The following is a 12,044-nucleotide window of genomic DNA, read 5'->3' as shown; positions in this document are numbered from 1 at the left end:
TTCCCTGCCCCACCCAAGTGTAATAATTGTTGCAAAAGAGACTTAAAGATGCCTTCTACACAAGGCACAGTATTATACAACATATTCAATAATCCCTGTTGCTCAATAAGACTATCTGTAAGCTTAAAAATGTGCCAAATTTGTCTTGTAGAAGTGGATACTAAAATTAGCATGCAAATAGAAACTGGGTCTAGATTTTGAGAGCTCTACTGTAAGAAAACACTAACATCAAAGCCTATATACAAACAGCTTTACTAAACCCAGCTTCATATTATGAAGCTCAGTTTATACTATCTAACATTTCAGCACTTTTATGCTTACACAATGTTTTCATATATGGACACACTCACAGCCCTTCAAATATTTGAGTTGTGGCTGTCTTCTCTCTACTCTACCCCCTTTTCTTCCAGAGACTGTCCACTTCTGCACTAAGAAATTTAACATAAGTTCCTGCCCTGACTTTTGCTCGATGTTAAGATCACCCATGGATTACTCAGGGAGCAATAGAACACTTTTGTTTGAATGCTTGCAGGAGATAAGAGAACGCCTGGCAAACACAATGGTGCCAGGTCTGTGTACTTTCAACAAAACAGGTATGCAGAAGAGTGTACATACTTCAGGGAGCTGCTTAAAACAAATCAGTCTGAGACAAGGACATGGAGAAGTAAGATCCTAGGATATATACTTCAAGTCTATGCTCCAAAGAGGAATATATTTCTATATGTTTCATCTAAACCTGTGTATGTTCCTAAGTAGCACTCTAACATCTCACTAGGATTTTTCCATGTTCCCCTCAGGTGTGCTCCCTGTACTCTGAGAAGTCAGGATATGAGCTCCTGTTCTTAGGCAAACCTGCAGCTTTGTCATACAGAATGTAATAGTTGGCAAAATAAATCAGAACTATTGTATATTTAATTCCATTATCTAGACAATTTGAACTGAAAAAAACCAATGATGCTTCCTTATGTAGCCAAGCTTACTAGTTAAACACGCCCCCTACAATCAGCATGACTACACAAACATCTAACCAAAGGATTCCATATGTGGTGACAATAGAATGATGAAACACAGACAAAGATTAATTTCCACACATGAAAATATTTTTAGCGATTCTGCAGTTCCAGTATACTTTCATGCAAACAACTGGAGAAGGGTTTGTGTTAGTCTTGCAGTCGCTGGATATTTTCACCCACGTCACTGGTTTAGAAAGTGTTTTTTTCTTGCTTCAAAGCTGACACTGAAATTTCCGGGCCTTGACTGCTATGAAAGTGAAGAATATCTATTGATTTTTGCTCTAACAGAAAGAACTTTAATTACATCAGATCCAGGAATTTAGTTCTTGCTGTCATGATCTCACAGTTTTGTTATTTTCTTGCATTCCTATCGCCCCTGCTGTCAATGAAACCTGCTTCAGTTTCACGCCCTAACACTGTAAAATTATTTGATGTATAGATATAATTGTGTGTATATACAAATACATAGACACAATTAAATCAAATTTGAACCAAGTATGTCCAGATACCCACCAAAAAAAAACCCAAACCAAAACAAAACAAAAAAAAAAACCCAAAACCAAAAAAACCCAAAACAAAACAACAAAAAACCAAATGGAATTACAAAGCAACAATTTCTTTTTCTATTTAAGCAAGCCAGGGTTAACAGATGACTACAAAAAATCCACACAGTAAAATGAAGGATTGGGGATCAATCACAAATGATTAGTTGATCCTATAAAGGACAGAGAAGAAGAAGAAATTTCAAAGAGTTTATAGAGTTTATTAAAGGGTTCAGGGAATTCTTGTTGCTCCTCAGCTTTCCTGATATTGTCACTGTTTTGGTCACATGGAAATCTAAACTGCTATCTTTGTGACAGAAATTATATCTTATTATCTAACGGCAGATTATGAAAATTTCAGGAGAAACAAAGAGTTTCCTTTCAATTCTGTATTTCTACAGTATAAACTGAATAAAAATATATATCTACCAACTCACATTAGAAAAGCCAATGTAGATATTAGATTGAAGTTAGAAAGACAAAAGAAAAATGCAAGCAGAGAGATAAAGATTTACTATTCTTATTAATATCAATTTATTTGCAAGTGTAAAGTTACATCCCCTGACAGAAGGATATGTTGCTGGTAGAAAAGTGAGATTAGGGCACATGATCATATTCAGAGCCATATTTGAACTGAAAACTGATGGATCCTCCTCCACATACTCAAAGACGATTTAGAACAGACACACAAATTAAAACAACAAACCCAAACCACCAATAAAGCAAACTACAAAAAATAAACCAAACAATAAATCATCACCGTCCTCAAGTCTTCAGGGCAAGACAGAAACCAAGCCAACAGGATCAAGCTTTTTGACAGCAAATGTAATCCTGAAGAGGAAATGTATGAGGAAACACCATGAGCAGGAAACTGCAGGATGCCCAGCGTATTGTCAGGAAGACGCTCAAAGGAAGTTTCTGTACTTTATTAGACAGATCACTGCTGTTGATATTCCTATATCTAGCAGGACATGAATTACCAGCTGCCACTAAACCAGAGCCGATAGGCCACGCAGACACAGCTAAGCTACACTTCCCTGTGGCTATGAATCTAAATCCACCAACAGTACCAATTCCATAAGCTGTTAGAGAAAAGACAACTTCCTACAGCTACCCAGTCCTTGGAAAGCCTATTTTGTTTCAGAGTCCAAAACTTTGGAATTTCCTTTTAAAATGAAAATGACGAAATTCAAACTTTCCCACTGAATAGAATTTCAGGAAAAAAAAAAAAGTGTTATAAACCAGATCCTTTGGATCCAATTTCTGTGTCATAAAACTCTCATTTGCACAATCACATATGGATGACTTTCAGAATACTGGTATTCAGCTGAATTCTTAGTCTTAGCCTTCCCTTTCTCAGGGCAGGTTTCAAATCACACTCCATTTCTCTGGCCTTTCCAAGTATGCTTCCTAAGCTTTTCTGTCTCTGGACTCCATCTAAAGTTAAATGCCTCCTTCTTGAAACCTCCTGGAAGCACTGCTGTCTCCCAAAAATCTGACTAAGCATTTTCCAAATCCTACTTGACTGATAACAGATTACAGTTTAAGTCCTCATAAGGAAGCAGTAGCTGAATTAAAACCACATCTAAACCTCTACTGCCCTACTGAGATCCATCCTTCAGGGAGACAAACAAGCAAACCAAAACCATGACCCATCCAAGTCCTTCCTGGTGATTTCCACATCGATTGACTTCTCTGTAACTCTCCAAAAACCAAGCAGTATTGCTTCAAGAGGCCACTCCTTTTTTCCTCCTGCACATCTTTGCCTCCTCACTTTCACATCTGCTCTCTTTCTCCAGAACACCAGGAGTTCCTGCAAGACTTCACAACTTCTCTGACAAATGGTAGAAACAGATGGTCAGTATAGCAAAATACAAAGGCAGATCTATTCCTCTTCACTGAGTGAAGGACCTCCTGTTTCTGCAGCAACTAATCACAGTACTCTTGCCACATAGTTCTTTGTGTGGCACAGATCTGGAGGTTTCTCTGCTGTTACGCCCTTCATGAGACTCTAACATGCAAGATTACAGGATAGTGAGAGGTTCCAACTCCCATGGTACCTTTTCCAGGCTTTGATCCCCAGATATTTCTGCTCAACTGAAATCATCTAGGAATAATTTCACCCCAGGAATATTACTGTAAGCTGAAGAGTGAAAGAAACTGAAAAGGCATCAACAATCTTACAACAAAAAATTGACTCTATTTTTATTAAGGACCTATATCAATATATAGAAATGTAAAAACAGTAAGCTTTATATAATTAGAGTCTCAAAATTACTACATAATTTTTAGGCAGAACAGTACCATTAAAATTCATTCAACCAAATTTCACAGGATTTATAATTATTTCAAATTATCTGAAATGGGTATTTGCAAGAAAAGAAGGGCACATAAGTAGATGAGTAGGTCCAAAGTGTCACTTCAAATGATCTTCCTTGAATTATTATTTCTGAGTTAATTAAAAACAATAGCTTCCTCAGGAAAAATGTACAGACAGTAAATTGAAAGCGGTCAAAATCCAACACCATTAGAAAACTACCATACTGGCAAAACCTTACAAAATTAAGAACTCTGATACAAGAAAAACAAGTCAGATAATATACAGCTTCATCAACTTATGCTTTTATCAGCAAATAAAGAAAAAGAATGGATATAGAAAATACACAGAATTGTTCTGTGTATACAGAATGGAAGTCTTCTCTGACAGGTGTCTTTGGAGGAAAATGCAAGAACATGACACATGCAAACACAGGCAAACCAGGAAAAAAGTCTCAATGCAGACAATTCCATCAGGTTCATTGGAATGACTGACAGCTGAACTTCTCAATTCAGAAGCAGAAGAAAAACACCACCTGCATCAGTGTTCTCATCAACAAGAGCCAAAAGAGCCTAAGAAGGAGATCAAATTGCAATGACTTCTTTTGCTCTGATAAAGATTATGTTTGGATGTAATATCAAGCTACTTGCAAAATAAACACAGATTTACATCCAATAAATACTTAGTATTTATATTTTAAAATAAACTAATCTGCAAAACTTTCAGTCTCTTATTGGTTACATAGCAAATCCACAACTTCAAAACTTCATATTCCTTGGTTCCCGCCTCCTTCCCAGCCCTCACCTTCCAATCCTGCCCCCCTTCCCCCACTACCCCAGTTTTTTCTTCCCCCCCTCCCCTTGTCACTTTTGCTATCATTCATCTAACATTCACAAGGTCTTATTTTTATCTCTAATAGTTCCAACAACCTGACAACTACAGCTTTTTTACTGGGATTCTTCTTTATCTTAAGTAATAGAAATGTGAATTTCCAATGCAGAAAGTTAAATCCCAAATGGGTCTCTTTGAAATAAATGTGTTTACACAACAGTGCTAAAACCTTATGTCCCTGAGCGAATGGACATTGCACCAATCACACAAGGGTCATGACTGTATAATTATTAAAGATCCTCAGAAAATAAGTGAAAGAAATGAATTCTTAAACACAACTTGTATAACTTGCAAACCACCCCCCACCCCCACTGAAAATTGGTGGGTGGGGAATGGCTGCACTGAGTAGAGTTAGCATAAATTAATAACTTCATATTATTACTTACCTTCTTGCCCTCAGTAACTTTGTGATATATTTGTCTGTTAAGAAATACTCAAAGTTTTCACCTGACAACGTTAAAGTGCACAAAGCACAAGGGAGACGGGAGCTTCAACACAGGTACATACAGCGTGGATCAGAGGCAAGACACCACTTAAAACTGCTTGCACACAGTTTTACTGTGGCAGTAATTCACTTTGATTTAAAGCTTGTGTAAGAAACCAGAACAGTAAACTAAATTTCCGAGCAGAAGCCATGGATTAAGTTGAGCTGTTGCTTCCAGACTGTTTTTAAATTACTTAAGAATTTTAAATACCTTCAAGAACATGCACTCACATTTCTAGGGAGAAATAAAATAAGAATCAATTATGCATGAATATGTTTTGCAAAATATGAAGTAACAAAAGTAGAAGACTTCATTGAAAGGAGTAAATCTTTGGAATGATTTTTCTCTTATAAACATAATTCAGTTTTAGACAACTTTTTGACAGTTGTCCTGTTCCCTAACTTGTATCCCTTATATAAAAATAGAGGTTTTCTACATACATGTAAATATATATTCACACATACAACAAAATATATCACCAGATTTTATATAGCTGTACATGGTTAATATAAACAGTTACATTACATACATTTCAAACAAGTGCCTACTTTGTTAAAGACAGCAGTTACTGATTATGTGAAGTCAAACTTCATACACCTATACAGTTTGTTTACAAAAAGTGTGCAAGTTCAGCTCATAGAGAAGAAATATATTTTGTTTGACTCAGTATGTCGCCTTCTTGTCTAGGCAGGAAAAAAAACCGTGGAGAGCAATGCTGTAATCCTTTCAGAATAAAATGTTTAAATACAAACATGATTGCCATTGTAGACTGTTTAATTTAGAGAGATTGTATTTCAGTTCTGGCTTTGAGAGGTTTGCTGATTTGACTATAGAGAGTACTTCAATGCTTATCTTAATTGTTTAGATAAGATTTGTTTGAATTTGGCAGGTGAAAAAAACATGGGTGTGGGATATAGGAAGGTTGAGAAAAGACTGGCATTTTACCAGATTATGCGTATTTTAAACTACAGCGTATAGAGCGGCAAACAGTCTCAATCAACCTGCCAGGGGCTGGTCATTGGGGAGTAAATTTGAAGTGCAAGACTGAGTGGCAGGATTCAAGATTTTCAACAAAATGAAAAGGATTACTATGATAACTCCCAAAACACTACTTAAGGCTTAACATGGTACACAAATGCAAATTATATAAGACATTTAAATAAGTTAAAAAATATGTAATTGTACTTCATGATTATAGAAGGGGGTTGTTCTCTAGGTGAACTTCCTGACCGTTAAATGTATTCTTTAAGTGTTTTAAGAACAAGATTTCAATGCAAAATTAATAGTGGCATTTAGGTTTATTTTATATGTAAGAATTTCTGTTACAGAAAATATAATTGCTGTGGTAAAAAACCCCAAAGCTCTTGGCTTTTATTTCAGTATCAGTTTGTACTAAACTTTTTCACTTTCTGGTTAAGGTAGTACAGCATGCCACTGGCATTTCACTTAGAGGTTCTCAAAGGAAAGCTTGTCATACCTGTCAAGTATATATTTTTTGGGGGCAGACTACTAGAACATGATGTCTGAGGAATATACTTTGGGGATGTTTATGTGTCACTATGTATTTACAGTGCATGTTATAAAAACAAACTGTACAAATACATCAGCTGCAAAAGCACATATGCAGTAGGTCTGGCATTGTGCATCAATCTGTCTGAAGACAGACATGATTTGTAGTTTTAAATTCATGATTCAGGTGATATAAAATTTGGGTTTCCTGTGTGTTAAATTTTTCTTTTAGATCCATACAGGCTGTTATGTCTTTCAATCTTGGTTTCAATGGCATTAGGACCAAGAGCTCCACAGGCTAATTGTATCACTGACTGTATAACTGGAGGATATTAATAAGACTTACTAGGCATACAAATGAGGCTTCAGGCTTCAAACTAATTGAAACTTTGAATTATGTGCGTATTATTTTCAGAATTCAAATTTACTGGCTTTTGATTTAATCCCACCTAACTTATTTCTATTAAAGTGGCTCACAGTAAACAGTCATGTCTAAATCTAAAAAGTACAGCCCATAAGCAAAGAGAAAAGCTTCTTATTTCTTGCTTTAGGGAGCTCATTATAATTTATAAATTTGAACAAAGTGTAGGAGAAGGAAGAAGAAGAAATTTATTTGCAGCCATCCAGTAGTGAACTGCTGTATTTGATAGTTATCAGGGCAGAGACCTAACACACACGTCTTTTCCAAATAATTGAGTCGCTGCAGTAAGCAGCTAACTTGGGATCTTAGCCTTTTTTCTTTCAATATACCCATAGTTAGTGCACAGTTAAATGGAACTCCCAGTGTGTCCAGTTGGCAATTTAGAACACATATATTAAATTATCAGTCAACATTAAATGACTTAAAAACTGCCCAGCTCACAGATCTGAAAATGTAATTGCTCTTGAAACATTACCACAAAGGAGAGAGTATCTTAGGCTTTCATAGGACTCTGCTCTCAGCTTACTGCAAATATCTTTATCAAGACTGAAATGAAATATATTAAAAATAGTGATTTCCTCAATGAAATCCAGGTGGCAACACTAATGGGAGAGCTCTCTTTGCTGAGCAGACCGAAACTCGCCCCAAGGAGTGCTTTGATTGCACGCTCTGTAATCGTGATCAATGAATAATCTAAAACTCTCAAGGAGTGGCTAGAAGTTAAAGCAAGTTTTGGACTAGAGCTAGGACCAATGTAATATCAAAAAGACCAACAAAGAAGATAGCAGAACAACCTCAAGAACTTGTCTTTCTATTGAACTGCTTGAGCTATTTAACTTACACAAAGAAAGTTAAGAAGCTACATTATTACATACCTTCATGACAAGATACCTGAAAGCAGATGGCTCTGTAATTTCACTGACCAAAAGTATGAAAGAATGAAAAGTATCTGTAAATTAATCTGGGAAATTCACTATGGAAAGCATATTTAAAGTGCTAAAAGCGAGGGAAATCAACCTTTTGAACAATGTTTCATGGGATATGTTGACTTCTCCATCACTTAAATATTTCTATGAAATCCTAGACTCAACCAAAGCCAACTGCAAAATTTTCAGCAACTTCAAAGAAAGCAAAAGGTTGAAGGGTCAGAATTTCTGCTGGAACTCAAGATCATTTATACTGCTAAAACTTTCATTTTTATACAGCCTGAGGAAGAAATTAGCAGGCACTATTACATAACTTGTCTTATTTAGCAGCCAGACTAAATGCTTAGAATGCTCTTTCTAAAAACCTAGACTTGAGCTGCATGTCTGCCCTTTGCTAGGTCTCTCTGAAATTCCCTACCAGTCTTCTGTAACATCACTAAGCTTAAATTATTTTACACAGACTACATGGAATGTTGTTACTGTTTAATCATTTACAACAGAAAGTACTGCAAGTTCTTTTAGCCATGAAGACACCTAGTATCATTCAGAAACAAGCTTTGCCTGCTTATGGTTTCAGCTAGCCGGTTGTGTGTAGTATCAGTATCTGTACTAGCAGAATTAGTAAGGAAGTACTGTGTGGAAACGTACACGGTTTCAAACGTCATGCAAAGCATGCTGGTCCTCACTTGCCTATAATTCCTGTACAAGCAATTGTTTTAGTCACAATTCAAAATGCAAATTTTCTTGGTCAAGAATTATGAAAACAAACATTTGAGAGGTTTCCTCTCAAATCTAAATTTTTCTTTCCTTCTGTCAAATGGTGGTAGTATCTCACTGAAAAAAATTAAATTCTCTCAATTTATTTTTCAAATAAAATTAAAATTTTATTTTTGGCACAGCAGAGAACATATAATATGTTGCCTAGTATTCTACATGTCTGCCCTGTCTGATGTCTGGATAAACACACCAGGGATTTCATCGTATTAAGGCACGTTAAGCCTTTCACCAAATATTCTGAAGTCAGAGTACTAAGGAGCTACAGATGCTAAGAAAGTGATGTAATGATCTTGTGATCTTGTGACACCACGTTTTAAGTGTGGTGGGATTATGAAAATAATGCAAAAAGATTTTTGGCTAGGTACATGACAGATGACACAGATTTACTAGTTCAAATCACAATACTGTGACAGCTGAGCACAGATGGATTCCTGTATATGGTTTAAGTTCCATCTTATTTCACACTCCAAAGCATTTCTCAAAAGCTGGTATTAATTCAAGCAAATAAAGGCTGGGATAACAAAAAAATAAAAACCAAACAAACAAACAAAAAAACTCAAGCCAAAACCAAACCAAACCAACCAACCAAACAAACAAAAACCCCACAAAAACTCACAAATGCCCACGTAGACAGAAAACCAATATACATACGTTAAAAGAAAAAATGCCCCTGAAAGTTATTTGGAACCACGTATCTATATTTATTAGAGTATTATTACTAGCTTTGGTCTACTGAGGACTTTAAGATTATGGGAGCCAGTCGATATTGTTTCAGTTCAGTAACACGGAGCTATGCTTTGTGTCTAGGTAGCAAAAACAATTGCAACTTTACTGAAAACAGAAAACATATTAAACTGAAACAAAACCTAACACCTCTTCCCATTGCTTGGGAAGGTTTCACGTGAAACAGCAGAACAAGAGAAATTAACCTGATCTTTCGTTGCCTGTGGACAACAAAACAAGAGAAAGACGAGAAAGAAGTAAGTAGGAGAAATCCTGGCACCTCATAAAATGACAGGTACAGGAATACCAACACACTGACTGCAGCATGGGGAGCAGTGGGCACTCAGACTAAGCAAAATATCGAAACTTCCCCGGCACTCTCTTACCCTCCCCTATCACGGATGATGCATGGACACAGCAAACAAGTCCCTCTACCATCTTCGCATCACGCTTTCTGCTCCTTACACTCGGCGCTACTGTTTAAAGGCGCTATTCCCTGCGTGAGGACCGTGCCGAGGGGCAGCGCCGGGCGGAGCCGCAAGGCCGAGCCCTTGCCCGGCCGGGCGCCTCCCGGGCGCTGGGGCAGCGGCTCCGCTCGGCCGGGCCGTGCCGGGCCGGCGGCTCCCGGGAAGGGCGGCGGAGCTCCCGGCGGCGGCGGCGGCAGCGCGGGCCGCTGTTGCCACCTGCTGACGCAGCGGGGACCGGCCCGGGCCCGGCCGGGCAGGCGGCGATCGCCGCGCTCGGCCGGAGCAGCCATGTGAGGGGCCGCGACCGCCCCGCCCGGGGAAGAGCGGGCGTGAGCCAGGGAGGCCGGGCAGAGCAGCGGCTCAGGTAAGCCGAGCTCATCGGGGAAAGGCCAGGCTGTGTGAATGAATGATGTGTGTCCCTAGAGTCATCTAACATCTGCAAAGGGAAAATCTGTATTGACTGATGGATGCAATGGCTGTTCCCGAGTGGGACAGGAGGACGATAATCAGCGCGACGCTAACAGTGGAAGGCTGTACGCGGTTTTACAAGGGATTAGAGCAGAAGAGAGGCAGCGAATACTGAAGGGAGCATTAGCCTGGCAAGATAAAGCAATCGGGTGTAAAAGATCTACCGCGTTCCCTGTGGAGGAAGTTCAAGCCTAAATAGGAAAAACGCAATCAGTGCCCTCTTACCGACCGCTCAACGAGCATCTTAATAACGACTCCTAAACGGTATTTTACTGTTCATGTGTAAACCAGTATGCCGCATAGAAAACATTCTGTTTGTAAGGTTTAATCTGTTAACCACATTGCTTGAACCATCATTCGGATCTAAATTTTACGGCATCAGTTATTACTTAAAGCAGCTTGGCAGATTTACCAAAGGAGGCGAAGTAACACTTGATGTCCTTCTGAATAAAGTACAGAGCAGCTGGAGACACCAAACCAGCCTTTAACAAAATTTCTCCATAGAATGAGGGAATAAGATTCTTTAGGAATAACACCATAAATTTCGATTTTACAACCAGAAATTAGCTAAAAATGAGAGGATAGTTGAAAGACTTAAAAAAAATATTAACGGTCAGAAGAAAGCTTAAAGACTCTTCATTGGAGCCACAGGAAAAAAAGTCAACTGATAAATTTAAATGCTCCCTTTTCCCTCCCTTGTCTTTTCACATTGACAATACTCCTACTCCTCAAAATCGCATATATGATTAAGTGTAAGAGCATGAGGGACACCTGTAAATAAAAGATACTCTTCAAAAGTGGAAATCAGCTGAAGAAAACAAAAAGCAAAGTCAAATTCAATGTAAATTGGACAAAAACAAAAAGGTCTAAACCCAACTTGCCGAAAGCTAGTAATAAAACTGCTTTCAAACACGTCACATGTATGAAGCCTGACAGGAAACAGCTGGGCATGCAGATAATCTGGCTGTAAAAAGAGCACAAAAGAAAGAGAATCGGAAAAGGTTAAACAAAGTATTTGTGTAAGGATTCACAACCACAGAAAAGGTCAGAGAGGTTCTCAGACAAGTTCTTTACTTCTCAAGTGATAGGTTTTGGGCACGGTCTCAAATTGAACAAGCTTCAGAACATACAAATGAAGAGAATTCCTCAGATGATACTGGAACCTACAAACCAGTCAATCTGATTTTTATGCCTGGAAAATGCCTGTGTATTATACAGAAGAACAGGTTTTTTAAAGAACATACCGGTAAACCGATGTAATGAGAAAGCAAGGTAGCACAATCTGTAGTAGGCACTCACAAGCAGCAAATCAAGTAGTACTGCTTTAAAGGCGTGTCTGCAAAGGTCCAGGTAAGAATGATCAGGTTAATACTGGTTTTGCAAAATGTTCCTTGCTATCCTTACCTAAGGTTTCAGAAAAAACTATGCTGTCATGGTATAAGAGGATACATCTACTTAGATTAGAAGCACCGCAACCAACAAACCAAAACAAACAATGAAAAACC

At 38.0% G+C, this 12,044-nt stretch overlaps 1 protein-coding gene across 8 annotated transcripts in view; it reads right to left on the bottom strand.

Moving 5' to 3' along the window:
- Nucleotides 1–12,044, bottom strand: part of FMN2 (formin 2) — a 173,898-nt gene that overhangs the window by 70,347 nt on the left and 91,507 nt on the right. Inside the window, exon 10 of one of the 8 annotated variants that reach the window (XM_058419928.1) lies at nt 3,960–4,444. The exons of the other annotated variants lie outside the window; for them this stretch is intronic. Coding sequence (XP_058275911.1) covers nt 4,425–4,444 — 20 coding nt within the window. The 3' untranslated portion in view covers nt 3,960–4,424. Of the gene's footprint in view, nt 1–3,959; nt 4,445–12,044 lie in introns of those variants that run through there. 8 annotated transcript variants of the gene reach the window in all.

The sequence above is a fragment of the Hirundo rustica genome, chromosome 3 (genome assembly GCF_015227805.2).
Source record: "Hirundo rustica isolate bHirRus1 chromosome 3, bHirRus1.pri.v3, whole genome shotgun sequence".
Classification (NCBI taxonomy): domain Eukaryota; kingdom Metazoa; phylum Chordata; class Aves; order Passeriformes; family Hirundinidae; genus Hirundo; species Hirundo rustica.
The sequence above is the reverse complement of the archived record's forward strand: the minus strand, read 5'-3'. Positions and strand labels throughout refer to the sequence as shown.